Below are 17,699 nucleotides of genomic sequence, written 5' to 3'. Positions count from 1 at the left end.
CATCTCTTAAAGTGGCCAAATCTGCTTTGGTTCTCAAGGATTTTATTGCCAGCTGAAAATAGCTTAATTGTATTGTACTTGCAAAGAAAACACGGTCTGGTAGAATCAAAGCAGTCGGTTTCCACAAGATGAGAAGAAGTGCCATAAATAACGCATTGGGCATTTTTATTTTTTTTTTTTTTTTTTTTGCCTCACCATTTCCATGCATGTAAACTGGCATAAGTTAGCCTTTCTTCTCTAACTGTTAAGTCAACTGGAAAATATTCATCAGGAAAAGGTGGTTTCCCCATTCACAGCAAACCCCTGGGGTTTAGACATTAACTGGATCTTTATAGGTCTAATGCTGGGATCCCCAAGGAAAAATGAAGCCACAGTGGTAATAGAAGGAATGGGTAAATCCAATGAAAGTTCCACAGAGAGTCGGTTACATGTTTGATAAGACTTGAGAGAGCAAATAAATAGAGTTCGTACTTTGCAAGCAAATAGGATGTACAGATGTGCAGCCAGTGACACAGTTATTTTGGATAATAACGTGTTTGTTCATAGAAAGGGTGAAATATGACATAGGAAATTGAGTTGGTTTATATAGCTGAGAATAGTGGAACTCACACACCATTTGCTTTTTTTTTTTCTCTCTCTCTTTCTTTCCCAGATACTTTGTGTCCAAAATCTTTGCTTAAGATTTCAGGCTGTCAGATTTAGTCTTATTCTAATGTCAAATCACCAGCCACTGACTAAATTTTGGGGGAAAACAGTACATACTTTCAGTCTTTGCTACTGCAGGTGGTGGGTGTGGGAAGCAAGGTGAAGAAATCTGGAAATAATGAATTATAAACAGTAATCCATAGCTAACAGTCACTGTACATAACTAACAATCCAACAGCAACCCAGGAAGTTCTGCCAAAGAAAACTTATTTCCAACAGCTATATTCCACGTCGCTCAATTCTCAATAAAATAAGATGCCTAAATTAAAGGATCTTTAATTTCCAGCTAAACTTTCAGACCTAATAAAATACAATCAATGCCTGTTGCTAAAAAGCGAGCTCTCTCGGCTCGCAACACCTGCTTACCTCTGCAGGGTCAAAGGCCTTACAGTAATTAGGAAATGTTAATCTGTTATTTCATGTACACCTTGCACAGCCTTTGCTTTCTAGAAGCCTTGCTGTAGCAAGGCAGTTGTGTTGCCGTTTAGTGATCTATTTTCACAATATAGGTTTGTGGATAATCTTTCAGAAATGCAATGACCTTGCGGGACATCAGGCGGGGTTTGTGACATGGCCATATTCTGCATTTGTCCCTGCCCAGCCATCACTCAGCTGTGGCAATTTGTCCTCAAAGGCAGCAGTGGGGAACGTATGTTCGGATCAATGAGAAGGACAATCGCGTAAGTGATAAAACCGACCAAGCAATCGCATATTAAGAAGGCTAATATTTTCCTATTAATCTCCAAGTTATCTAGTGATCTGCCATAGTTCCCGTTCTCTGGATATCCCAAGGGAAAGGGAGTTAATGGTTAATAAAACTTGCCAAGGTGGTGAGAACATGCCTATGGAGCTGACATAGGGAACTTGACAATTCCTGGAAGGAAAAGGGTTAAGAGCCAGCAACTTACACATACAAAACTGTGTGACTACACTTGCATTCTCTTCCTTACAGCTTCAGTTACTAGTGTTACTGGCCTGCCAGATTTTCTAAAATCAGGATAGGCTTACGCTCAGCTGAACAGAACAGGGTAAGAACATCTTTGTTTTTCTCTGACTTGCAAAGTTTTGGTTATGTAAATGTTGTATGTAAACAGGAGGGCTCTCAAGGGCGTAGATATTTGTAGGGTTTTTTTGCAATTAGTGCCCTTCTGTGGGCTGTTGCTACCCCAGTTACCCACTTGCTCAGAAGCTCACGTGGTGCTCAGCCAACTTCCAAACCTCCATCTGCAGAGCCCACTGTGCTCAGAGGCAGTGGCTGGGTCCGCCACCTCCGTGCCTTGTGGGAGTTTCAGAGTCTGATGAGCTGAACCTTACAAATGGTTGTTAACAAGGTGTGAGAGTGGGGAGGGCTGCAGGGGTAACGAGGGGTTTGTGGTCTCTGCTGCTCTGCCCCTGCAGCATCTTACTGCCAACCTTCCTGGCACCAGCATCCTGATTAGCGGGAAAAAAAGTAAGAAAATTAACCTACCTTCTGGTGTTCTGTGCAGGATGAAGGGGGAATGACAGACTAGTGCTTCATTTCACCGTGGCTGTAAGAGGAGGGATGAAGCAGAGACCTACTTCGGCCTCTGTCACCGTGCGTGTGCCACCATAGGCGGAAATGTGGAAAATTTCCAATGGGAAAAGGAGTGGCAAGAAAGAATAAAAAGTCAGTTGCACTAGAAAGAGCTAGAAACCTTTTGCCTTTTCTAAGCAAAATTAAAGTACATGCCTTTTCTGCAACTCTCCTACTGACCTATCTGTACCACACAACTTGGTTCACCAATGTGATTCAAGTTGAGTAGTTTGACTTTCTCGGGTGACGTTTGGTAGCTCCTGAGAGAAAGATGATGTGAAATATGTGGGTACAGGATGAATCCTGCTTCCAACAGCAGAACACTATACCCAGAAGTGACTCAGAGGACCTCTGTTAAAACCCTACGTGGTCTTCCTGCACTGCAATATGCATATCGCATTTCTGCTGACAGTCATTTATTATCTCTGTACTTTTTTACCTATCACTGTATCCACTCCAGTGAAAAATGCATTTATAAACTCAGAAATATCTGATTTGTGTTAACGCCACACAAACTACTGCTCTCCTTACTTTCTTACACTTTTTATTTTAGTATATTAGCTTAGATGCAAACGTCCTCAGTGTTTTCTATCAGTTTGTACCAGAACCTAAGAATTTGTCTGGAGTCCATGGCCACAAGGTAAACGACAATATCAGAGTTTATTTTCTCTCCTGGAAAGCAAATAAACTTTGCTAAAAACAGACAGTTAGATCATTTGCCACTGTGGGATGAAAACATGGTAGAAACCAAGGGTAGGTTTCCTGAGGAGCCAGCCCTGTGCCTATTTACATCAAACGTGAACTTCCATCTTGATGGCAGTGGTGCAGACCTCTCCCTGAGAGGGGACCGCGTGACTGTATGTGTGTACGTGTGACAAAGCACCATCAACACGACTGAATGCAGCGTTTCCTGTACCAGGGTCTGCAGGTGCACCGGAGAGGGTCCTTGAGCAGTAGGTGCTGGTGCTGAGCAATCCCACCTTGGCTGGGAGAGCCCCGAAACCTTGCACAGCCAGCACAGCATCCCTTCTTGCCCACGCCTGCACCTCCCGGCCAGGCAGCCAAGCTGGGCGAACACAGCCTGGCCAGCAGACACGTCGCCCGGGCAATCAGAGGAGCAGATCGCTGGCACAAAGTGACAGGCCAGCCCTGCTCGTAACGCCTGTGTGGCTGGGAAGGAGGCGGACAAATTAAATTAGCTGGCACCTTCCTAAATTTCCCTCAAAACTAAAATTGAACAGATGAGTAAAACCAACCCAAGCTCAAATTGTTGGTTAAACTTCCTGATAATTGTTTTTGACTGATTATTTGGACCAGCCCTCCAAGGCCCACCCACTAAAACACCTCTGTCATTTGAAAAATCTGTCGTCAGAGAGGAAATAATCTTCGGCAAGCAAATGCCACAGCTTCCTTTCTTCTGCTATCATGATCTCATTCTGCTTATTTGCTTTTCTGATGCCATTTCTTGCTTCCAGGCTAAATTCTGCCTTTCATTTATGCAGATGCACAAGGGAAGAAAGATTCCCCACCATCCCTTGGGCATCCTGCATTAAAATTTGGGCCAAACTGCATGTCCTGTGCTCTGGTTTGGCCTGATCAAGATGCACAGACAGAGGGAAAGGATGGCCACAGAAGGAGGCTCTCCCTTATTCTGCACTAGGAAGTGTTGCACCTCAGAAGGCATGAGCCGCGCTTTTCTTTGTAATCTCTCTAATACTTCAAAAGTTGGCTTTGATCCTCTGGTATTATTTGAGCTAATGCCCAAACTCTATTAAGCAACCTTGTGACAGAGACTGGAGGGGAAAGGATTGTGCCATTTCCCATCAACTATCAAAAAATCAGTATGGAAACTCATAAAAAGTCAAAGCTGCTGCAGGCCACAGTGCCGGTGAGACCTGGTGACAGCATGGTCTGCTGGTGGCATCACAGGTCCCAGGCCCCCGGCGGTGTCCCAGGGCTGTGCTTGCTCTTCAGGCCTGCAGAGAGCAGGTTGCCTGGGGGTGGGGGGTGGGGGTGGGGGTGCAGGGCTCCCTGCCAGCCCCTTCCCAGCCTGTAGCCATAGGGTTTTCTGCAGTTTGTTGTTGGTGTGAAGCGATCTGCAGAAACATGTCGCTGGTCCATCGCTCATGAAGAAGACGGGCTGATTACAGGCAGCAGCCCACCCTCCCTGAAGACCTCAGACCAGCAAACCTGTATTCAGAGCAGTGCCTGGATACATGTTTCACTTTGATCTAAGCACACACTTAACCTGGGAGCCGAATGCGTGCTGAGGCCATCAGCAAGGGGCTCGGGCAGAGGGCACATTCACCACCAGGATCTGACTATCTTGATTTGACAAAGGCCAGGGATCACATGTAGAGGCAGCCAGTGGCAAAGAGTAAAGAGTGAGCCAGAGAGACAAAGAGATAAAGAAAATGAACAGCAGCTTGTCATGTCACTTGTTACAGCACTGGAAGGTGCTGGTGCTCTCTGACAGCAAAGGTGACATCAAAAAAACCCCTTTGCAGAACAGACCAGAGCAGAGCACAACGGACTGGCTTTGTTCATCTTTCCCGATGGGTGAATCCAGTGCTCAGGACCGAGTGCCAGCAATGCCAGTCATTTCTGGGTCTTTTGTTAAAAAAAAAAAAAAAGAAAAAGAAACACGAAAAAATCCTCCAAGTTTACAGAAGTTAGACATCACCAGCCAGCTCATCTTTCCTTGATCACCTTCTGTGATGCTGGTCTCCAGAACCTCCAGGTGAAGTCAGGATGGGTACACAATTCAGGTGAGCGTACTTGAAAGCACAAGTGAATGCTGCAGAGAGCTGTTTGCTTTGCATTATTCACACTCTTCAAGCTCTGGCAAATTGCTTTTCCTCTGACCGTACTTCACTGTAATTTTTTCAAGCTGAACTGGTTTGGATGGAATAAGTGTCTGTTCTGAATCTTCATTAGAAATGTCAATTGACTTTGAATCTTTTTGGAAGGCCCAGAAAGAAATGAAGACTTTCAAGCATCTTTGTGCTTTTGGTGTCTGGAAGTGGCTTCTCTCACAGGAGAGAAAAGAAAAGAAGCAGATCTATTTGAGTAATTTAATCTGTATAAGGTAATTTACTACAAGGCAACACTTCAGTACTCAGTGCTTTTATTTTCCAGCACACAAGTATCCTTGACCTCGCTCTTCTCTAGCCTCAGTTTTGTTTCAGCTAACTCTTGTAAGAAGAAGCCTCCCTAAGGAGCAAATCTACAAGTCAAAGCCATGACTTCCTTGCTCAGAAAAGGACCCAGGAGATTGAATCAGCTGTAAGTATCACCTCCCTTTAGATGATTAGGCTGTTCCAGTGCTTTCATCATCTCAGGTAAAATTAGCGCTACAGTAATTACCCTGGGCCAAATATACAGCTGGTGAAAGTGCACATATTTCAGAGGGATGAAACTTGAGATGGAATTGGCAGGCACCATCCCCTTTTCTTAAGGCTAATGTAAGGAAAGGGATGGGAGCTGTTTGGGTCCCACATCCACACGTGCAGCTATGTGCTCACATACTGCGATTTTCCCCGCTGGAGCTTTACACCCAGCTTCCTGAGTATTGTTAACACCGGTATAAGGTTTTCCAGGTCACCCCTCCACATCTTCGGTCCACACCATACCGAAGGAGGGCGGTGGTTGTGGGACTGCTGGACTATCAGCTGTAGGTTTGCTGGAGGGCGTTGGGAAAGGGCTGGTGGTGTGTAAAGGTGTGCAGGGCTGATGTTTTGTGTGATTGTATTTAATAGCTTTACCTGGTACTTCTCAAAAAAAAGAGGGATGAAATGGGAGGGGTTGCCAACTCAGGAATGGCACTCTGCTGTACCCTCTCAAGTGAAACAAGTGGCAAAAGAAAGGTGGATTTTTTGCCTATGGAAAAAGTGATCACTGAAGAGAGGAGGTGTTAATCAGTATATACGGTGAGTAATTCCAAGAACTGCAATAAAGTACTTACCAGATTTTGTTTCCCGACTCACATCCTATCACAGGTCACTCTGGAAAGTGTTCCATTGAAATTGGTGGGGTCAGATGTACTTAACATGAGTAAGGCCCTTGACCTGGGTGGGCAAGGAAGGTTACCCCTTGGGTACACTCACCAGGGTCTTTTTTGATTTCCACTTGGAGATCGGAAAAGAGACCTACCCATTTACGCCCAATTCCTACCTTTCATGCCCCGTTTAGGGCATGGCTGTCACCACGAAGCATTTCTCTGTCAAGATTTGTGCTGGAGATGCCTGACACAGACATTTCACTGAGCCACCATACGGAGCAGTGGTACTGGGGAAGCTTTGGGATGGTCTCCTCTCCACTGCTCTTTCGTACCACGGTCACATAAAGGCCGTCAGCTCATTTTGGCACCTGGACCAAGCAGGAATCGTGCCAAATGAACATCAGACCAAAAATAGTCCCTTCCCTGTCAGGCAAGTCTGAGAGACACCCTGTGATCAAAGATGGGGAAACACGAGGAACAAGCACCATGCCCAGTAGTCACAGCGGACCAGCTGCCTGACAGTTGTGGAGCTTCCTACAGCCGCGTCGGCGAAGGGGAGCCTGAAGAGAGGATGTGAAGGAGGAGGATGATATAGATGGTTCAGCAGATGTTTAATTGGAGCTACTCCCATGCGTGAGAGAACGCACGAAGCTGTTCAATGGAAAATGTGCATTCAGAAGTGGACATGGCACTGAATATGAGATAATTATTAAGGCATTTCTATTTTGGAGCTCTTCTGTGTGTAGTTTTACATAATAAACGTTAGTGTTGCCTTTCTACATGCACACATGTCCCCTGGCCCAAACAAACAAGCAGCTTTTTGCTTCTTGTCACTGATACCTCCTGAAGTAAGGATCTTTGGCCACAAATAGATCATTGCCCTATTTGAAAAGTTCCTGGTGGAGCGCGGCCAGTTCTGGCTGGCTATATATACCTAAGCTGGCAAACCCAGCAACCTCTCAGCTTTTGCTTCTATATATAAAAAGCAATGATATAGAATAAATCAACTGGATGGAGCACGTGTCAAATCAGGTTTTACACTGAAATCGTTTTCTTTCTGAGTCGGGTTGTTTCTTTCTGAGTTGGAGCCTGGGAAGGCAGCGATGGGCCTGACCGCTGCTACCAGCTTTGCCGGGGCTGGGCAGGCGGCACCGGGGCTTCGCTACCAGGTTCTCGTGCCGCTGGAGAAGAGCAGGAGCCCCTGGCTGGGGCCAGCGCGCCGGGACCCCCCATCCCCACGGCTGCGCAACCGCGCAAAGCTGAGCCCGTGGCGGACGGGAGGGACCCGGCGGGGGGGGGGGGGCGCGGCCTCCCCTCGGGCTGCCGCCAGGTGGCGCCCAAGTGCCCGGCGCGGCCGCGGGCTGCGGGAGCGGGGGCTGCAGAGCCAGAGGCTGCGGGGCCGATGGTCTGTGCGGAGCCGGGGGCTGCGGGGCCGATGGTCTGGGTGCGGGGCTGGGGGCTGCGGGGCTGATGGTCTTGGTGCGGGGCTGGGGGCTGCAGGCCGCTGGGGTGGTGGGTAGGGCCTGGAAAATGCAAAGCTTGGCCGCTGTTTGGAGGTGGCTGGGAGCATCCCTGCCTGGGTTTGTGCTGGGCTCAGGGACCCGCAGGGTCTGGGGGATGCACCTGAGCCGGGAATTCTCGGGCGGTTCCGATAGCCCTGGGTAGTTTGTGTTGTGAGCATGGAGCAAACGCCAACTGACAGGTGGCAGCTTCAAAAAATCCTCACTTTCAGGGGGCAACATGATCCCGAACCGGAATTATCCAACTCCACACTGGTTTTGCTGGATGTTTTATCTGATTCCCCCAGCATTTCCTCAGCCGCAGGGACTGACCCCAAGAAAAGCTTCAAATCCCAGAATTAGCTCCTGTGCTGTGATTTTAAGCCCCATGAAAACACCGATTCACATTTTTCAGCCCAGACTAAGACTGTAGCTGCTCCTGGTTTCATTCTCATTTCATTTCTGTCGTGCTTCCCCTTGTCTGCTTGGAAGTGAATTTATTGTCAGATGCTTCCCCACATGGGCCCCTTGGGCCCACCGCAGAGACACCAACTCCTTCTGTTTACAGGTTCCCAGCTCAAAACCAGCAAAGATTTAAGAGCTAAAAAAAGCTTACAGGCAATATTATTTTTTTTCTTCCCACACAAACACTTCTGCTACCCTGAAAAGTACCTGTTATTTCCTGAGGGGAATGTCCCTGTGTAACCGTAACACTGCAGGTCAGGAAGGCAGCTCGAGTCAGACCTCCTGCACGGTGTGGAAGAAACAAGGGACAAACAAAATATGTCGTGTCCCACATCTGAAAATCGACTTCACAGAAAATATGCACTAAATGATACATGATAATGGGGGAGGAAGTGCCAGCTGCCTTAATGAACAGTGGTAGGCAAAGCTGGAAAAATAAATTATATAATAATCTTACTATATTCCTTTTGACATAAACTAATCTTGACCCAGAACAATAGTGCTGCTTTCCAAGAGAAAATAACCAATAATAATCTATAATTATCAGTAATAATCAATAATAAGCTATAATCAGGATTAAGGAGTCCAATGCAAAGTGGTTGTGTTTTCTCTTTGTTAAAATTTTGCTTCATCTGGTAAATTTTGTGGAAAAGACAGGAACCGGATGAGTGACTTCCAGCTGAGGCAGAAGGAGATGCCGGTCGCTGCCTCTTGGTGGCTGGAAAGAAGCTGCTGAACTTCAGCCCAAGGTCCTGACTTTCTGAAGACCCAAGGAGCATATGCGATGCTCTGGAAGAGCAGGAGGGTACTTGTGCTTCCTAACTCACTGAGCAGCCCACAATGCAGCCAGACACTTACTTTTGGGCTGGTGGGCACTTTCTGTGGTGTCATAGCACTCTCCAAACTAGCCCGCTACAACAAGGTCTTTTACCATCACTTACCAACATACTTTTCATGCCAGTGCCTCTGCTGCCTTCTCCTAGCTTCTCCTCATCCAGGGCACACTGACTGACTCACTGACTCACTGACTGACTGGACTGACTGACCCTCCTCTCTTCTCTCTGCTTCTTCCTCCTCTCTTTTCCTTGGCTGCCCAACCGCTTAACAGAACCAGCCACAGCCGCACCTTATCTACATCAGCCAGCACCCCCACCCCTGAAGCCAGCCCACAGCTGTATATTGTCAATGTTAATTAACCCACCTTCAATCCTCTACACCACCATTTCATTAGGGTTGAGCCAGGGGCAAGGTCTGTGTTTCTGCTGTGAGGATACATGTTACTACTTTTGTTGGGTTTCTGAGAGGCTTGCTTGCTTTTGCATGGGTCAGCTCTGCAATGGGGATGAATAACATAAAAAACCCCACCTACACACAAAAAATCCCAAATGGAAACTCCTGGAAAACATCCTCATCTAGAAAAAGCAGACGGGTAAGGAATATTCTCTCTCCTACTTACCCAAAGCTGCTGCACACCAGTGTGCTTCAAGTCTTTCCTAGGTCCCCTCCTAGGCAAGGAGGATGCAAGAACTAGCTCTCCCAGGAGCGCAGTCAGGCACCACCTAAATGATAGTTAAGGAAGGAGTGTGCACATTTTGTGTGGCTGTGTATCCCTTCCACACCTTTGCCCATTCCTGCCTTATCCACCTGGTGCTATCCAAGATCCTTCAGTGGGTGAGGAGGTTGCAGGTGAAGTGTGCAAGCTCTGGGTGTGACTGGAACACAGACACATGTGTGTGCATGTCTGTGTTTGGCACGTTCCTCCAAACAAACCAAGTCCATGCTAAGAAGCTTTCACAGAGTCTATACATAACTTTGGAGTTTTCTTGTAATTTGGCACCTTTTAAAGTCAAAAGATGACTCTGCCTCTTATAAATCTTTCCATGACTTCTTAACGCATAAGGTACGGAAGCTTAAAACTGTGGCTGAAGGGAAGAAAAGTGAAATGTGCTCTCACAAGGTGTATGGTAGAGGCATGTTCTTTATTTCTGTGTCTGTATTCATAAAAATGCAATGCATGCATTACTATACATTATTAAACCTAGTTTTTGTACTGTGATAAATGAAATAAAAATATCAAACAGAGAAAACCAGAAAAAGCCAGATGGGTTGAGACCAGGGGGTTCAACCAGTATCCTGTCTCCAGCACTGGCTGGTATCAGATGCTGTAGATAAAAGTAGAAGAAACTGTATAGTAGCCTGTTACGAATTAACATGCCCAGGAGAGAAGTTTCTTCCTGACCCTCGTCAGTTAGTGGTTGACTTATATGCCAATGCATACATTACTCTACATGCTCACATATTTATATGTATCTGTACCAAGAAGCATGTGACAAAATGCTAAATCAGACTCCTGGTACTTTCACTTACAGGAAAGTCATTCTGAGGAAAGAATTTTTTTCACCGCAAGAGGCTCACACAGTACATAACTGGGAGAGGGGAAGGCAGCTGAGATTCACAGCTCAACAGGGGAAACTGCTTTTACAAACAGCACCTGAAATATGCACCCTTTGAAGTTCTTTTGGGGATTCTGATTATGTATCTCAGTAGTAGCTCATCTCTCCGAGTAGCTTTACCTATGTGATTAAGCGAATGGGTGTAAGTACTTGTAAAGTGACCAGGTAAGCAGATTTCAGGTTAGACATTCCCTTTTTCTAAAAATCACAGGATCACAGAAAAACAGGGTTGGAAAGCTCAACATCTGACCATTCTGTATCACTCCTGCGAGTCGTTTTCTCCAGCAGGCTCCCCAGAGCCATCACCACAGAGGTTACACACCCCACAGACCTGTCAGTGCTTTGCTGCCTTAATGGCAGTGTTTCCTAATTAACTTCAAACTCTTTGCCTTCAGTTTAAGCCCATGTTTTCCTTCCTACCCACCAGCTACAGGCAACAGATTGTCCCTCTCTCCCGAGCTTCAATTTTTGTGTTTGAGAACGGTTTCTTTGCTTCCTAACGCTTTTTTGGACTGAAACACCTTATTTCCCTACTTTCTCACTGACGTGTTTTCTAGATCTCTGGATTCCCTTCAAATTGTTCCATGGCTTTCCCAAAGTGCAGTGCCCAACATAGAACAAGGTAATCCAGCCAAGAGCTTTCAAAGAGGGGTGCGGAAGGATTACTTCACATGTCTTGAAGGTTGTATTCTATTTTATACAATCCGGATGGTGTTTTTTCCGACACCACGTAAGTACTGAGACCCTTACACATTTTCTTACACTCCTTTCCATGTTTTTAGATTGTTTCCCCAGTGCCTGCCAGTGCTCAAATCCAGGATACAATACAATGTTTTCTACTACAGTGATGCTGCTGATGATTCAGCATATAAAATAGGCTAATTAATGAGCTTTGGAACAACCATCTCCCCCCCAGGCTTGCTAATATGCTTGGTTTTACCTAAAGGGATCACAAATATCCAAAGACAAGTGCTAGAAAAAGAGAAATGCAAGATACGTTAAAATAACACAGCAATACTACTATATGTAGCAAATTTCAGGGAAAAGATTCAGCATGCTATTTTTCTTCCTTAAATGTGATGAGCTCATAAAAACGTTCAATTAGTCAGACTGATGTGGATGACTCGTCAGACCTAATTTTAGCAGCCTAAAGTTAGCCAGCATTTCCACAACAGTCATCTCATCTCCTTCAACAATAAATGGAAAGGGATGAACATTTCCAGGATAAACACATCCTATTGCCTTCAGCTCCCTAAAAAGCCAGGGTAAGATGGAATGAACTCCCCTGTGAAGACAGAAGAAGAGTTCCAGTAACCGCAGAGAGCCTCAGCAAGTAGACAAACGATCTCTTGATGGCTGAGGTCAGGTGAGATAAATCCCATTTTAAGTAACCACAAATTCAGAGATAATTATTTTTACGTTAGCATGGTAATTAGATACAATGCAAATTAACCATAATCATCAGGGGGAAAAAGCATCATGAGATATTGCTTATTGAATAACTGCAGAGATGTGCAGAGCACAGAATGTCCATGTCACAGAGAACTTCAAAACATTAACATTCCCCTTTTTCCAAGCTGATCTGACAGCTGAGTATGTTGAATTTCTCTGCAAAGGATAATTTTTACCCAGTCATTTCAGATGAACAAACGTATTTCGTTTCAACAAAATCACACTGTTTAGTCTCCAGATTGATCTTTGTCTTTTTAAAGAAGCATAATACACTAAAAAGGAAAACAAAGGTGACATTCTGAAATGAAAGGTGTCCTGATTTAAAATATTGCACAGCTCTCTCTAAAAGCGTGATCTCTGAGGCTCAGTCTGATTTTGCTGATTTCAATTTCAAACATGAGGTCTCATTTTGATTTCTGCACATTGCGAAGGAGCCAGTTTGGCCAGCCCTCCCAGCCGTGGAGCCACGTCAAAAACCTGCCCGCAACCCCAAGCCAGCTGACAGCACGTGGCTCATGGCTCGGAAATGAGAAAAGTTCCCCAGGATCCCACTGTGGATCCCACAGCACTAGGCAGGGTGTAAGCAGGTGTCCAAAGCAACTGTGTGTTCACTTATTCTTGCCAGTTCTCTCCTTCCTACGAAGAACATCCCCGTGGATTCCCCAGTGTAACCCGGGGATCAGGGTTTGGGCATGATGAGAGTCACTGTTCGCTGCGATTGCGGGGGAGTTTCGGAGCCTCCTGGGGAGACTGGGAACTGGCTTTCCAAATAAATTAGGCAGCTTTGAAAAATCTGACCTAGAGGGCACACTACATTGGTTTTGTTCCCTGCCTAGATCATTATCTATCTCTGGGTATGTCCAACATTGGTCCCTGCAGGGTAATAAAGTTTACAAGAAGTTTGCTCAAGTACAGTAGCTGTCTAGTCAACCCAAATGTGAGCTGTTTTCTTGTGCCAATGCTAATCTGTTACTGATACCCACGCTAACCAGTGTGAAACTTCTTCTAGCAGCTCAGCAATGTATTACAATGTGGGCACGCTGTCAGTGAGGTTTATAATATAAATACTTGTGCATATGAGTTCATTGTTTATATTCTAAAAGCTATGATGGGACAATTTGTTGGAAGTGATTTTCATGGCAGTAAAAAGCTAGATTTGGGACTCCATTGACAGCCTACTTAAGGTCACAGCTGCTTTCTGATAAGAAACTGCTCCAGAAGGCTGACTGATAGTTGTCACTGGGTCTTCTGGATCTTCACAACTGGTGATGAGGGCAACTGCACTAAATGACTTTTGGTTAGTACTAAAAGGCTTGATCTCCAGTGCTGACGTCTCTGCTTCTTTTTCCCGTGTCTTCTCGCTTCGGTTCCATTCTTGCTCCTTTCGATCCAGTTGCATGGCACTGCAGTGAGGAGCATAAACTTCTGTGGTTTCTTCAAACTGTAAGCAATCCACCTTATAGTATTTTTTCTTTACATGTAAGACATCGTTAAACCTGTGGCCCCACAGAATCTCTCTGGGGACATATGAACTTCTTGACTGATGTGATGTTCCTGTTGAATCACCCGTGTAGACAAATGTGACCAGGATTTCAAAGTTGTCCTTGGCCAGAGCTTTCCGATCTAGACCATACAAGGGGCTCTCACTATCAATTTCATGTACGACTGTCACCGGTGTAACAAGTATGATCTGGTCATTTAGCAGCTTCAAGTCCTTGTACTCCATCGTCATTCTGCCCTCCTTGTCTTCCTTGTAGCGCAGAAGCTGAGCTCGTACAGAGCCCTCAACCATGTGATTTGGTCGGAAATCACCAATGCGCCACATGAGGCAAAATTTGTCATCCCTTAAGCCCACTACAGCATAGTAGCTGAACCGAATGGTTTGTGCCCTCTTTCGAGCCGTGGCCATTTTTGCCAAGGCTGCTCCGATGATGAAGGTATCAATAATGCAGCTTAACACTGACTGTAGGATAACCATGAGGATTGCAACGGAGCACTCTTCTGTAACACAGCGGTAACCGTAACCAATGGTCGTTTGGGTTTCAAGGGAGAACAGGAATGCTCCTGTGAAGCTATGGACGTTTGCAACACAGGGGGTTATTTCTTCATCATTGAATAAATCTCCGTGTTGGATTGCTATCAACCAGAAGACTAGTCCAAAGAACAACCATGAAAGAACATATGACAATGAGAATATCACAAACATATGGCGCCACTTGATGTCCACCAGCGTGGTAAATATGTCCACTACATAGCTCTCCCATTCCCCAAAGATGTGTTTGAAGTACACATTGCAGCTGCCATCCTTGTGGAGAAATCGCTTCTGCAATCTTTTCATCCCCATTTCAGGGCTTTCTTGACAAGTGCGTTGGTAACTGATCTTATTTCCCTGTATGTTAACGGGCTTATAGCACCCGCTCTGTTCAGTCATCTTTCTCATAGTTGCCTCGTGGCACCAGTTTACAGAACACACTTGTGGTCCCAGGGGCTATTTGTTTTCTTTGTTCATTGGAAATCTATGAAATAAAAGAAAAAGTTTATTTTTGTTTTAATGTCCTATGCCAGAACTGTGTAACACCAAATCTAAATATATTCACTCTCTGGCCATCATGAGCAATTTTCTGAAGACTACAGACTCTGACATTCATTTAAAAACATAGCGAAAAAACTTAGGCCTGGAAATATGAGGCAGCCAAAAATTCAACTAGTTAGAAATGTCCATATCAATCCTAAAATCTGGATGGGCTGTCATGAACTGTCACAGGAATGCCATGAACCCCCTTAAAGTTAGGCAAATATTTGAGGTAGTAAATATTTGTTGCACGGTTGTTTTGTTTTCCTCCATTAGAAGAAATGCATAGGAAAACACTGTCATTTGTACATAAAATTCTGTAGCATGGACAGGCGAATTAAGTGCTAACATGTTTTAATCAGAAAACGTATCAAACACACAATCATTCATCACTGTTTGTGTTTCAGTATTGCCCAGAAATGCCTGGTCATGGAACTGAACTTTACTAGGCTAGTGCTACAGAGACATATTTGTTCAATTTGTAGAAAAGTATTTACATTTCAATTGAAAAAGAAACCTCTCTGAGGTCCTGGGAAGCCTCTCAAATCATTCCTTAAAACAAAACAAAACAAAAAAATCCGGCTGCCAAAAAGTATTTAAATCTTTATTAATGAGTTTGAAACAAACATGCAGTACGTTAATAAAATTTGTGGATGACACAAATTTAGGAAGTGATGTGAATTAGGAGATTCCTCTGTCAGATCAGAGAAAAAAAACTGATGTCTTTGCAGATTGCAACCATATGAACTCCAGCAGTACGAAGTGCTAGGCTATACGTTTAGTGACTAATAACAAGAACTTATGTTAGAAACTGAGAACTCATCAACTGGAATCCAATAAAAAAGGAAAGGCTTAGCTGAAGTAATCAGTTACAGGATGCTGATGAATCACTTGTAGGATACAGCAAATGCCTTTTCCTGCAGGTCTCCAGCTCATGCTGCCATATCCCAACTGCTAACACACAAAACGCTGACAGGTCAGAAGCTACAGGGTACGCAGCTAGAGCAACTCACAATTTTTGCCATATATCATGCTTCTACCTGATATTTCTGAAAGAAACAAAAGCCAATATTTTTGAGGAAAACCTGTCATTATTCCAAAAAATGTTAAGTTTTCAATGGAAAAATGACAAGTCCTTTTTCCCATTTTTAAGCTGGTTTCAGCTGACAAAAGTTCAGAGGTAGGTTTACAATGAAGCCAACATATTAATGGAAAATGAAATTAAAAAAAAGTTTCCTAGTGGTAAACTTTTTCCTCAGCTCTTCATTCAGTTTGCCTGAGTATAAATGACTGCACACACTTCAAGGCAGGCCCATAGAGTGTAATATATATTGGATGGACTAGATTAACAGACCGAGAACTCTTCTCTCATCCAAGGAACAATGACAAGCATGCATAGACACTAATCCAAAAACACTTAAAAGCCAAACATAGTTTCCATTTCTTTTTTCTTGTCTTTTTTTTTTTTTTTTTTCCAGTACAGAAATGAATGTGACATATGGTGTCGTAGCCTCAGAATGTGGCCTTCATTAAAAAACACAACATTAATGTTTCCAAAAATACTTCTTGGAATACAGTCTTTGGAAACATTCATATGACTCGCTTTACTCATAGCTTTAAAACAAACAGCGTAGCCTAGTCTATTGAAGACTCTTGACCTAACATTTTATAAGTCATATTTAACAACAAACAAAAACTGGAAACGGTTATTTTTTTAAGAACCTCATATTGTGAGGTGTGAAAATGCAGCAAATTGTAATCAGGAGCCAATATAATCTTAAATAAAAAACATACTTAGGCTTGTGCCGTTTTTCTTATTGACTGAATCAAACTAGATTTCCTTGAAAATACTCACAAACGTCCTGGGACCCTAAAAGGGCTGAACAGTTCATGAATCAGACTGCTGAGCTGATTCCACTCACTGCTGTTGCCATCAGCAAATCATCATATTTCAAAAACAGTGTTTTGCTGGCAATATCTTTAGATTTTGTTGGTGCTGGCAAGACTCATGGACAGTCGGCTGTCAGACATGCAGCGATGTGGCTAACTCCACTCTGAGTTTATGGTAGTCTGTCACACACAGGAGGCAATTCTTGCATTAGGAGCTCTGACTCTGCTTAGGGTCTCTCCTACTACTATCATGTAGGTTATAGTAATACATATATGCTCATGGATGCCTGGGATGGTTTTTTGACTGGTATAAACAAAACATCCACTAGACTGGATTTTCAGAACAATCAAAAATATGTCTGTAATAAGAAAGGGAAGGTGATGTAGAGCTTCCTAAACCAGAACCAAACAATCTAGAACTGAAGCTGGATGGAGTAAAAAAGGATCAGTGCAGAGCAACATTAACGGACATATATTGCTCTAAGAATCTGTGTTAATCTTTCTCCATCATGTTGAAAATTGGATTGCTCAGAGATGTTTGGCCTTGCACAGTGGAGACATGCCCCAGATGACCTAAAATCCCAAATGTGCCTGTAAGTCTTAGGAAATAGCCTTCTCAGCCACTCAAAAACATCTAAAAATGTCACCCAGTGGTTTGGGGGTCTTAAAGGTAAGCCAAGTCTAAACTTTTCCAGGCTACCTCTTGAAGTCTCCCAAGTGCGATAATAATCATGCATCGTAATTAATAACTTCTTTTACATTGTCCGATGTTTATCATTTAAGTCTAAAAAAATACCCTTCAATGGTTCTGAATTAGTAAGTCTGTATTACGATCTGTACTTCATTCATGGGGACACTTTGAAAGAGGCACGTGATTTTCCTATTCCAAACGAGAGGCAGTGAGGCTGTGAAGCCAGATGTTCATCACTTACTTTACTGAGACATGCTGACTTTTGCAAAACAGTCTGAAGACTATTATTATTACCAAATTTTAAAGGAGAGAAGACCACAGACTCACAACCAGACTTACAAACTTAAATCTTAGCGCCATTTCAAAAATCTGATTTTTCAAAATGGAAGTATTTTACACATCCCTAAGAAAGCCATA

At 44.1% G+C, this 17,699-nt stretch overlaps 1 protein-coding gene across 5 annotated transcripts in view; it reads right to left on the bottom strand.

Moving 5' to 3' along the window:
- Positions 1 to 9,638: 9,638 nt before the first annotated feature.
- KCNJ16 (potassium inwardly rectifying channel subfamily J member 16) overlaps positions 9,639 to 17,699 on the bottom strand; it is a 40,352-nt gene continuing 32,291 nt past the window's right edge. For all 5 annotated transcript variants that reach the window (XM_080373915.1, XM_080373919.1, XM_080373916.1 and 2 more), the window contains one exon: positions 9,639 to 14,645. In XM_080373915.1, coding sequence (XP_080230041.1) covers positions 13,280 to 14,569 — 1,290 coding nt within the window. In that variant the 5' untranslated portion in view covers positions 14,570 to 14,645 and the 3' untranslated portion in view covers positions 9,639 to 13,279. The remainder of the gene's footprint in view (positions 14,646 to 17,699) is intronic.

The sequence above is a fragment of the Falco punctatus genome (assembly GCF_963210335.1).
Source record: "Falco punctatus genome assembly, chromosome: 1".
Taxonomy (NCBI): Eukaryota; Metazoa; Chordata; class Aves; order Falconiformes; family Falconidae; genus Falco; species Falco punctatus.
Note: the sequence above shows the minus strand (reverse complement) of the source record. Positions and strands in the feature narration are given on the sequence as shown.